We start from the raw sequence: 12,240 nt of genomic DNA, 5'->3' as shown, positions 1-12,240 counted from the left end.
CCCCATGTCTTCAGATGATGTAACCAAGGGCAGCATGTAGAATATGGAGAGGAAAGGGGTAAAGACAGATACTTGGAGGCCAAAGTTAATGGTGCATGTGGGAACAGAAACCATTACTGGAGATGCTCTGGCTACAGACAGATAGGTAAGAGAGGAACCAAACAAGGGAAGTCTCACTCAGCCGACAATGGAGGAAAGGCATTGTAGGAGGATGGTGCCATTGACTGTGTCAAAGGCTGCAGAGGAAAAAAGAAATATGTTCCAAAGTGCTTTGCAGTCAAAGAAGTGCAGTCACTGTTTTAAGAACAGGAGAACATAACAGGAATTCTAGCCCATATGGCCCTCGAGCTTGCTCTGCTATTTACTAAGATCATGGCTGAGCCTCGATCTCAAATCCATTTTCTCATCTAATCCCCATATTCCTTGATTCCCTTAGAGTCCAAAAGACATTGATCTCAGCTTTGAATATACTCAAACCCCGAGCATCCACAGCCCTCTGGGATGGAGAATTCCAAAGATTCGCTGTGTGAAGCAGTTTCTCCTCATTTCAGTCCAAAATGGTCGTCTCCTTATCCTGAGACTATGTCTCCTAGCTCTGGTCTCTCCAACTATGGGAAACACCCTCCCAGCATCTTCCTTATCAAGCCCTCTCAGAATCTTACATGTTTCAATGACATCGCCTCTCATTCTTCTAAACTCAAAAGAGTGTAGGCCTAGTCTCTTCAATATCTTCTCATAGGACAACTCTCTCATCCCAGGAATGAATCTAGTGAAGCTTCATTTCTCTCCCTCTAAGCCAAGTATATTCTTCCTTAGGTACAGAGATCAAAACTGTACACACAGTACTCTAGGTGTGGTCTCACCAAAGCCCTGTACAACTGACTTTCTTACTCTTGCACTCCAGCCCCCTTGCAATAAAGGCCAACATACCATTTGCCTTCCTAATTGCTTGCTATACCTGCATGTTAACTTCCTGTATTTCTTGTACAAGGACACTCAAATCCCTCTGAACACTAGCATTTAATAAAAAGGAAATACTGCAGATGCTGGAAATTTGAAATAAAAACAAGAAATGCTGGAAATACTCAGCAGGTCTGGCAGTATCTATGGAGAGAGAAGCAGAGTTAACGTTTCAGGTCAGTGACCCTTCATCAGAACTAGCATTTAATAGTTTCTTACCATTTAAAAAATATTCAGTTATTTTTTATTCTTCCTGCCAAGTGAATAACCTTACATTTTCCAACATTATATTGCATCTGCCACCTTCTTGCCCACTCAATTAACCTATCTATATCTCTTTGTGTCCTCTTCACAGCCTACTTTCCCACATGGCTTTGTATCATCAGCAAGCTTGGATACATTACACTCAGTCCCTTCATCCAAGTCATTAATATAGATTGTATATCTACCTAATATAGATAGCTGAGACCTCAGCACTGATACTTGCTGCTCCCACGGGTAACTGCTGACTTGAAAATGACCTGTTTGTTCCTACTCTCTTTTCTGTCCTTTAACCAATCCTCTATCCATGTTACTATATTGCCTCCAACTCCATGAGTCTTTCTCTTGAGCAACAACCTTGCATGTGACAGCTTATCGAATGCCTTTTGAAAATCCTAATATACTACATCCACTGCTTCCCCCTTATGCAATGTAGGGAAATGCAGCGACCAATTTGCACAGAGACAACAGTGAGACAATAACTAGATAATTTATTTCAATGATGTCTTGGTCAATATTTATATCTCAATCAACATTAGGAGAACTCTAATATAAAATCAAAATACTGCAGATGTTGGAAATCTGAAATAAAAACAGAAAATGTTGAAAATAACTCAGTAGATCTGGCAGCATCTGTGGCGAGACTAGTCTGTGTCCACAGACCCAAAACATTAATGCTGCTTCTCTCTCCACTGATGTTGCCAGACCTGCTGTGTATTTACAGCATTTTCTGTTTTTGCATCAGAAGAACTCCCCTACTTCTCCTATAATAATGCTGGGATCATGTATGTTCACCTTAGAGGGCAAACAAAGGCTTACTTTAACAAAGGTATTAGCTGTGGCTCATTTAGTAGTACTCTTGTCTCTTAGTCAGAAGGTTGTGGGTTTAAGTCCCACTCCTGGAGTTGAACACACAACTCAAAAATGCTAACGCTCCAGTGCAGTACTGAGAGTGCTGCATTGTCATAGAGTCTGTGCTGTAAGTGGTTCTATGAAGGAGGCTGCTTGGCCATTGAGTTCATGCCAGCTCTCGACAGAGCAATCCAGTCAGCCCTGCTCAATCCTTGTAACCCTGCAAGTCTGTTTCTCTCAAGTGGCCATCCAACTTCCTTTTTTAAAGTCTTTGATTGTCTCCACTTCCATCACCCTTGTGGGCAGTGAATTCCAGGTCATTACCATCTATTGTCAGAGGTACTGCCTTTCAGATGAGACATTAAACTGAGGCCCCGTCTGCCCTCTCAGCTGGACATAAAAGATCCCACAGCATTATTTTTTGAAGAGCAGGGGAGTTATCCCCAGTGTCCTGGCCAATATTTATCCCCCAAGTAACATCACAGAAGCAAATTATCTGGTTATCGTCACATTGCTGTTTGTGGAAGCTTGCTGTGAACAAATTGGCTGCTACATTTCCTATACCACAGTGACTACACTTCAAAAAGTACTGCACTGGCTGTAAAGCACTTTGGGACGTCTAGTGGTCATGAAAGGCACTGCATAAAAGCAAGCCTTTCTTTCACATCTCATCTGAAAGACAGAAGTATTAACAGTGCAGCAATCCCACATTACTGTACTTAAGTGTCAACCTAGTTTGTGTGTGCAAATTTCTGGAGTGGGACTTAAATCTCAGAGGTGACAATGCTACCACGGCTGACATCCTTGAGTTGAGAAGAACTAGAAGAGATAGTGTACCATGGTCACAGTCGCAAAGAATGTAATTAGTCACTTTGCTCAGGGCTGAAGTTGTGTTTGCTGAAGTGTTCTTGCAAAGGTTCGCAACCAGGCTTCATCAGGCAGAAAGAACGAAAGGCTTTAGAGTTGACGTGAAGATTTAAGGTATATTTGAAAAAGGCACATAGAAGATGTACACATGACTGTTAATGCTATGGAAACATTTCCAAGGTAAACCGATGTGTTAATCTAAGAGTGGTATCCAACTGACTGGAAAACAGGAACTGAGTGAAGGTTCTTAATATCTCATTAACGCCTCATTTGCATATATAAACTGTCAAACCGGCTGTCATCAACAGCACCATAAGAAAAGGCCAGCGTAAACTTGCAGCGGGCGTTAAGTGGCGTAACACTTCTCGACCCTGATTTCGATTGAACGAAGTCCCAAATGCCCAGTTTGCCCTCTTCTATTATTCAAAATATGAAGCCGATGAAAGCCTCTACTTTTTCAGCTTTTAGGTTCACTAGAGGTATGAGTTTTTTCTTTAACAGTTATTAACCATCACAAAAGATAGGATCCCTGCTTTCACATGAACAGTGAAACCTTTTTTTTTAATATAAAAAAAACTGCAAACCCCAGAGGTCTACTGGAGCCCTAGATCCGAAAGGCACTGCTATCCATATAATACAAAAATAGCCCATTCCATTCGTGAATTTCCGTCCATTTCCGCCTCTATGCTCGTCAAGGAGGAAAGCGATTACGACCAATTTAATAAACAGTGGAATACAATACCAGAGGATGAATGAATGTAGTTAATGAGCATCCAACGGTTGCCGCTTAGACAGCGGGGGCCGAAAACCCATTCGGCAATTTCCGGAAACTACGAAAAGACCCGCTTTCGAACCAAAAAAATCGATCACTTTCGCCCAAGCTCATCTCGGTAACTGAAACAAAACTCAAGTTCCCCGAATTATAATTATGCTCCTGACGAAATTTTTACCGTTTAAATCCGGTCGTTAATTTCCGTTCATTTCCGTTGAAGGGGCCGAAGCGGCGGCGATAAAGACGCGCCTTTAAAAAAAATAAAAAATAAATCGTTTTTTGATGCGCTTTGACGTGATAGTTTTAAAAAGCATGAAGATTAATTCGGTTGATTGGCAGTGGGTTGTGAAAAGTTTCGGCAGCGTTGACGATATTTTCGCTGAAGCGCGGGGCCCCCGGACGCGGGGGATTCCGGGTAAAGTGAATTGATATTCAAAATGGCGGATGGAGCGTCCAAAGATGAAAAGCCAGGTAATGGCTCTAATTTTACATATTCATATTTCAATTTAGCATAATTTATTTTGCCTTATTACTGTATTTGATTGCGGGGCAAGCAAAAAGGAAAACTTTAATGCATTTCTTTCTGGTATAGACACAGCCGGATTGGCCGTTTCGACGAAGCGCATTCCGCCAGGAATTTTTTTTTAGAAAAAGAAAAAATAAAACAAATAAGAGAAAGCGAAAGACAGAGAGGGGAGGACAATTTTGACTAAAAAAATTATGCAAAGTAAGCTGCGGCGTTTTACATTTTTTACTGTTTTTATCGATGCAAAAGCGTTCTATGCTAATTTTGGGATCAAATATTAACCTCCAGTTATATTCAAGGCGATAAAATAATAGAAAATGTTTCGGAGGGTTTTGTTGAGACGGGCAAAATGCGGACCGGCGAAACGGCTGAAGAAAGAGAACATATTAAAAATCCGTATCTTGTTGAGCGGGATCAAAATTTGAATGTGTAATATACGCTGAAGAGGGTTTGTTTTTAAATCGTAGGAACGCCCCTCATGTTTAGGTGAATAGATTTAATAACTTGACGTGTGCGTTTGGTGTGTAATTTTTTTCATTATTGAGTTGGATCATCATTACTTTCCCCAGTGCTGCTGGTGAGCTCAGATGACGGAGAATGCAAGCAGGGATGCTTATTAAAATCTGCCCCGAGGTTTTAATGAGCAATCGAGGCCTTGACTGATATGTTTCGCTTTATTTTTTTAATCGCTCTTGGCGTTCAGATTGCATAGCGTAACATCCGCATTTTCCGAAACAGATTTCTAAACGATTTGCAAATGTGTATTTACAATGTCCTATTTTGTTATAATCCTGGATATTCAAATTTATAAACAAATAAATGGTCCTACCGAATACTGTAATACGCTAGTTGTGTGTAGCGTTTTGTTTTAGTAAAATTATTTGCTTAAAATCAATTCACTGGTGTTAATGTAGTTTATTGCGCACTTCAGTTCTGATTGCAAGCAAGAAAATGATCAAAGTTACACAATATATAAGTGTAATATGTTGTCTTGAAACATAATCACACAATACAGTGACAAATATTTTAAGCACTAGGGATTTTTAAAATATGAAACACAAATATTTTGTTACAATAAAGTTAATATTAATCAGGTGTTTGTGTAAATTTATATAAACCACTTTTGACTCCACAGGTGATATTACAGATTAACTGATTATTTTAAATCTGTGCTGTTGACTGACCTGTGACTTGATTATCAAAAATTATATAAAAATGTAAAATAGGTATGCCAAAGTAAAATTTTATGCTGTTGAATGTGTTTTCTAAATTGCGATCTGGAATTTGGTGCTTCTTTCAATAAACTCAACTTCTAAGTGTGATTGTAAATTAACTCAGTGCTCACATGCACATAAAACTTATTTTGTAGCTGCATAGTTAAAGTTGTTGACATTTTCATTCTGGAAGAAAATAGGTTCCAGTAACTTTTTTTTTCTAAATCCCAGTTTTCTACTTCCAAGGGCATTGCTGGGCCACTGCTTTCGCATGACCACTGTTGAGTTGTTTCAGGATCTGTTGGGAGGATGCATGATTCAAATAGGGTGAATAGTTTCTCATTCTTTCCCTATCTTTAAAAAAAAATCCACTGTATTAAGATGTGGCTGTTGCATTTTAAATGGAACTCTAGATGGAAGGCCAAAGCTAATAGTACAAGACTGCACCAATATTGAAAAGGGAAGTTGGGAATGAAAAAACAATAATTTAAAAAATGTTGTTGGCCGTAACTCTTGCCTGTTCTTCACAACTTTATCCTGAGAAGGTGGTGGGTTGTCATTTTGTTCCCTATCTACTGAGTAGTTTGCTGGGCCACTTTAAAGGTTTTGCAACTCAATCACGTATGGACTAAAGGCCAAACCTGGTAGAAATGGTAGGATTTCTTTTCCAATGGACATATATTTAGGTTTTTTTGATTAGGCGTATTTCATCACTTTTTTTCTGGTTGCTAGCCCGCAAATTATCATATTTATTTAAAAGCAAAATACTGCGGATGCTGGAAATCTGAAATAAAAACAAGAAATGCTGGAACCACTCAGTAGGTCTGGCAGCATCTGTGGAAAGAGAAGCAGAGTTAACGTTTCGGGTCAGTGACCCTTCTTCGGAACTCTTTGGAACCAGTTCCGAAGAAGGGTCACTGACCCGAAACGTTAACCATATTTATTTAATTCAGTTTCACAGGTAACATTATTTACACCTTTGGATGGCTGGTCCGGCATCATAACCGCTACACTAGATGGGTGATGCTGAGTTTGGGTCTTAACATCTGTATAATGGTGGGGAGGAGGAATCCAGTTTTATCATTTTGTGAATCAACCAGTAGGAGGTGGTTTAGTGAGCTTTGATCTTGATGAGGGAGGATGAGTGTGTAGAATTCTGTATTTGGAGTTTGGAAGGAATAGAATAAAGTTGCGATGCGCATAGAATATTGATAAAATGGAGAGGAACAAAGTTGGAGAGGTGGAGGCAGAGTGGACAATTTCTTGTGTCCTGTCTAGACATGAAGTGGAAGTGATGAAATGTTGTCCTATTGTAGTTGTCATGTTATCTTGATTATGATAGATGGAAAGCTATATGGGGATGGGGGGGGTGGCGGACGGAGAAGAAAGTCTGTTCAACACAATTCATTGGTTTAAATTTTACTTCTGGCAGACAGCTGCATAACTTGAATCAATAACTTGATTTCATTCTTTGCAGTTTCTACTCCTTGGGCATCTCTCCTGTGAGTTAATGCTTAAATTTGCTCTTTTTTTTTTTACAATTTTAGCGATACTTTTGAAGGTGGTAAACAGGATTTGAGGTAAAAGCAGCTGATACGAACGTGATAAATCCTAATCCAAAAAAAAATATTCACAATAAATTAGTTTCACCATAAATAAATTATAACTATGGATACATGTGGATTAATGTTTTTTGGTTGTGTTTTCAATTTTCTTTTTTCCTTGTTTCAGTGTTACTTGATCCAAAGCAGTCAGTCCAGTTAGGGACATCACCGTTTCATTTTAGTCCTTTTTTTGTATAAATTTGACTTGGAACTTTATGGTTCTTTTCATCAGTGAACTATTTGTTGGCATAAAATAGTATTGGTTTTAAGAATAAAGTAAACATTAAGTTGAGGTATTTTAAAATATATCATATCTACTAGGCTTCCACATTCAATATTGTAGAAGCTTATACTGTGTAAAGTAGATTATTTGTTGAGAATTAACTTGTAACAGATATTTGCAGATAACAATCTAATCAGGAATGTGATTGAGATTGTTATTATCAGGTTATAACTATGTCAGCTGCAACAGGAACTTGTTTTTTCAGCGGCAGGACATATATTATACATCAAAATTTTACATTAATTGGATTGCAGAGGAACTTTGTACTTCTTGGCTTGGATGTGTAAAAAGCCTGTTTTGAAGCTTTTATGTCACCACAGTTTGCACGAGCTTCAATCTTGATTTTCCATCCCAATGTATGGAGAGAATTTGTCACAATTCTTTCAGTTGAGTTTCCTGGCAGGTGGAGGAAGCAAAGCAGTTGCATTGTTTGAGGATTTTAACTTGACCAGTGAAAGAAATGGAAATAACTTGAATTTCTAGGTTAAAGCTTTTTCCCTAAACCATTTGTAATTGATTTTTCTCACCTAAGTATGCAGTTACAAACTTTGTTTCCACTTCTGAGTGTTTTCTCTGATCTTTTCAGTACACTATAAAGAAAATATAAAGCATTTCTATACCTTTTTTAAGTACTTAAACTGTGAAACCAACAACTAAGGATTAATAAAGGTTTAACATTTTTTATTGCTAATTAAAATCCCTGGTATTTGGATATTTTTCAAATTCCAGTTTTTTGATGTTGAAAATAGAAGAAAATCAGGAGAGGGGAATGAAACCAGGAATATTGCATTTAAAGCATTTTTTTTGGGTTGCTCTCCATAAGTAGTGCCTCTTTAGGATACTAAGCATATTTTCTCGAGGTCCAAGACGATCGTGAGTAAAGCTGTATTCAAAGAACAAAGAACAGTACAGCACAGGAACAAGCCATTCGGCCCTCCAAGCCTGCGCCGATCTTGATGCCTGTCTAAACTAAAACCTTCTGCACTTCCGGGGATCGTTTCCCTCTATTCCCATCCTATTCATGTATTTGTCAAGATGCCTCTTAAACGTCGCTATCGTACCTGCTTCCACCACCTCCCCCGGCAGCAAGTTCCAGGCACTCACCACTCTCTGTGTAAAGAATTTGCCTCACACATCCCCTCTAAACTTTGCCCCTCGCATCTTAAACCTATGTCCCCTAGTAACTGACTCTTCCACCTTGGGGAAAAAGCTTCTGACTATCCACTCTGTCCATGCCACTCATAACTTTGTAAACCTCTATCATGTCGCCCCTCCACCTTCGTCGTTCCAGTGAAAACAATCCAAGTTTATCCAACCTCTCCTCATAGCTAATGCCCTCCAGACCAGGCAACGTCCTGGTAAACCTCTTCTGTACCCTCTCCAAAGCCTCCACGTCCTTCTGGTAGTGTGGCGACCAGAATTGCACGCAATATTCTAAGTGTGGCCTAACTAAGGTTCTGTACAGCTGCAGCATGACTTGCCAATTTTTATACTCTATGCCCCGAACGATGAAGGCAAGCATGCCGTATGCCTTCTTGATTACCTTATCCACCTGTGTTGCCACTTTCAGTGACCTGTGGACCTGTACGCCCAGATCTCTCTGCCTGTCAATACTCCTAAGGGTTCTGCCATTTACTGTATACATTCCACCTGTATTAGATCTTCCAAAATTCCTGTGAAGAATTTCTGTGATGGATGAAAGGCAGCTCTGATTTTTTTTTTTTAAATTACTCATTTCTGGGATGTAACTTTACTGGCAAGCCCAGCATTTGCTGTCCATTTCTAATTGCCCTTGTGAACGTGGTGGTGAACTGTCTTCTTGAAGCGCTGTAGTCCACAGTGCTGTAAGGAAGGGAGTTCCAGGCTTTTGACCCAGCAACAGTGAAGGAACAGCAATATATTTCGAAGTCAAGGTTGTGTATGGCTTGGAGGGGAACTTGCAGGTAGTGGTGTTCCCATGCATCTGCTGCCTTTGTTCTTCAAGATGGTATAGGTTGCGTGTTTGGAAAGTGCTTTTGAAGGAAGCTTGGCAAGTTCTTGTAGTGCATCTTGTAGATGGTACATACTGCTGCTACTGTGTGCCGGTGGTGGAGGAAATGAATATTTAAGGTGGAGGATTTGGTACCAATCAAGTGGGCTACTTTGTCCTGTATGGTATTGAGCTTCTTGAGTGTTGTTGGAGCTGCACTCATCCAGGCAAGTGGAGAGTGGAAATGAGTTACTCACCACAGAATTCCCAGCCTCTGACCTCTTGTAACCACAGTATTTATATACTGGTCCAGTTAAATTTCTGGTTAGTGTTAACCCCCAGGATGTTGATGGTAGGGGTTTCAGTGATGCTAATGCCATTGAACGTCGTGTGGAGATGGTTTGATTCTTTTTTGTTGGCGATGGTCATTGCTTGGCGCCTCTGTGGCACAAATGCAACTTGCCACTTATCAAACCAAGCCTGAATGTTGTCCAGGTCTTGCTGCATGCAGGCATGGACTGCTTCAGTATCTGCGAATGCAAGAAATAGGAGCAGGAGTAGACCATATGGCCCATTGAGCCTGCTCCGCCATTCAAAGTGATCACGGCTGATCTTGGGATTCATCTCCGGTTTTCCCGCCCGCTCGCCATACCCCTTGATTCCCTGTGACCAAAAATTTGTCTATCCCAGCCTTAAATGTATTCAACGATGGAGCATCCACAACCCTCAGGGGTAGAGAATTCCAAAGATTCGCAACCCTTTGAGTGACTATGCTAAAAGCCTGCTCAGGTCGGGAAAAAGAACCCGACCCAAACCCGACCGAGCCATAGCGGACCCAAGTCCGACCCAGCCAGAGCCTTCCAATTTTGCCCGAGCCCGACCTTGCCATCCCTTTACTTGCCTTCGGACTCTGAACCTCCAGGAAGCTGTAGCACATGCATGATGACGCCACTCGCTCATAGCACAAACTCAATTTTGTTCCGGACTCCCAGCTCAGGTAAGTTTTTTTTTTTAAATTTCAATACTTAACAGCAGAGCACTTACCGTGTGCGTCCGGCCCGGCACTGATTTGGCCCAATCCGACCCAACACATGTCGCCGGGTTCGGGTCGGGTAGCAGGCCTTTAGACTGTGCCCCCCTGTTTTAGATTCATCGGCCAATGGAAATAATCTGTCTACCCTATCCAACCCCTTTAGAATCTTATATGTTTCAATGAGATCATCTCTCCTTCTAAACTCCAGAGAATACAGGTGCAATTTACTTAGTCTCTCATCATAGGACAACCCTCTTATCCCAGGGATCAATCTAGTGAACTTAGCTGCACTGCCTCCAATGCAAGGATATCCTTTCTTAAATATGGAAACCAAAACTGCACGCACTATTCCAGATGTGGTCTCCCCAAAACCCTGAACAATTGTCGCATTACTTCCTTATTCTTGCACTCCAATCCCCTTGCAATAAAGGCCAACATGCCATTTGCCTTCCTAATTGCTTGTTGTATCTGCATGTTAACTTTCTGCATTCCTTGTACAAGCACACCCAAGTCTCTTTGAACACCGACACTTAGAAGTTGCACACCTTTTAAAAAGAAATATTCTGCTTTTCTATTCTTATGACCAAAGTGCATAACTTCACACTTCCCTACATTATACTCCATCTGCCATTTTGTTGCCCACTCACTTAACCTGACTATATCTCTTTGCAGTCTTTCCGTGTCCTCCCCACAGCTTACTTTTCCGCCGAGCTTTGTACCATCAGCAAACTTAGATATGTTACTCTCTGTCTCTCCATCTAAGTCATTAATATAGATTGTAAATAGCTGAGGCCCCAGCACTGATCCTTGCGTTACTCCACTATTTACTATCTGCCAAATTGAAAATGTCCCATTTATGCCCACTCGTTGCTTCCTGTTTGTTAACCAATCATCTATTCAGATTACCCCCAACTCCATGAGCCGTTATCTTGCCAATTAACCTATTGTGTGGCACCTTTTGGAAATCCAGGTATACTACTTTTTTTTTTATTCATTCATGGGATGTGGGCATTGCTGGCTCCTTCTTCTTTGGCCTCCTTATCTCGAGAGACAATGGGTAAGCGCCTGGAGGTGGTCAGTGGTGTGTGGAGCAGCGCCTGGAGTGGCTATAAAGGCCAATTTTAGAGTGACAGGCTCTTCCACAGGTGCTGCAGAAAAATTTGTTTGTCGGGGCTGTTACACAGTTGGCTCTCCCCTTGCGCCTCTCTTTTTTTCCTGCCAACTGCTACGTCTCTTCGACTCGCCACACTTTAGCCCCGCCTTTATGGCTGCCCGCCAGCTCTGGCGAACGCTGGCAACTGACTCCCACGATTTGTGATCACTGTCACAGGACTTCATGTCGTGTTTGCAGACGTCTTTAAAGCGGAGACATGGACGGCCGGTGGGTCTGATACCAGTGGCGAGCTCGCTGTACAATGTGTCTTTGGGGATCCTGCCATCTTCCATGCGGCTCACATGGCCAAGCCATCTCAAGCGCCGCTGACTCAGCAGTGTGTATAAGCTGGGGATGTTGGCCGCCTCGAGCACATCTGTGTTGGAGATACGGTCCTGCCACCTGATGCCAAGTATTCTCCGGAGGCAGCGAAGATGGAATGAATTGAGACGTCGCTCTTGGCTGACATACGTTGTCCAGGCCTCGCTGCCATCGAGCAAGGTACTGAGGACACACGCTTGATACACTCTGACTTTTGGCCAGCATTTATTGTTCATCCCTAATTGCCCTTGAACTGAGTGGCTTACTAGGCCATTTCAGAGGGCATTTAAGAGTCAACCACATTGCAGTGGGTCTGGAGTCACATGTAGGCCCGACCTGGTAAGGATGGCAGATTTTGTTCCCAGATGGGTTTTACAACAATAGACAATGGTTTCATGGTCACTATTACACTAATTCCAGATGTA

At 41.4% G+C, this 12,240-nt stretch overlaps 1 protein-coding gene across 5 annotated transcripts in view; it reads left to right on the top strand.

The window, feature by feature from the left end:
• Positions 1-3,280: 3,280 nt before the first annotated feature.
• pou2f1b (POU class 2 homeobox 1b) overlaps positions 3,281-12,240 on the top strand; it is a 301,199-nt gene continuing 292,239 nt past the window's right edge. For 2 of the 5 annotated variants that reach the window (XM_068040855.1, XM_068040850.1), the window contains exon 1: positions 3,281-4,183. In XM_068040855.1, the coding sequence (XP_067896956.1) occupies positions 4,150-4,183 (34 nt within the window). In that variant the 5' untranslated portion in view covers positions 3,281-4,149. Of the gene's footprint in view, positions 4,184-4,304; positions 4,440-5,757; positions 5,780-12,240 lie in introns of those variants that run through there. The other 3 variants (XM_068040852.1, XM_068040849.1, XM_068040854.1) reach the window with 3 other exon arrangements.

The sequence above is a fragment of the Heterodontus francisci genome, chromosome 10, assembly GCF_036365525.1.
Source record: "Heterodontus francisci isolate sHetFra1 chromosome 10, sHetFra1.hap1, whole genome shotgun sequence".
Lineage (NCBI taxonomy): Eukaryota > Metazoa > Chordata > Chondrichthyes > Heterodontiformes > Heterodontidae > Heterodontus > Heterodontus francisci.
Note: the sequence above shows the minus strand (reverse complement) of the source record. Positions and strands in the feature narration are given on the sequence as shown.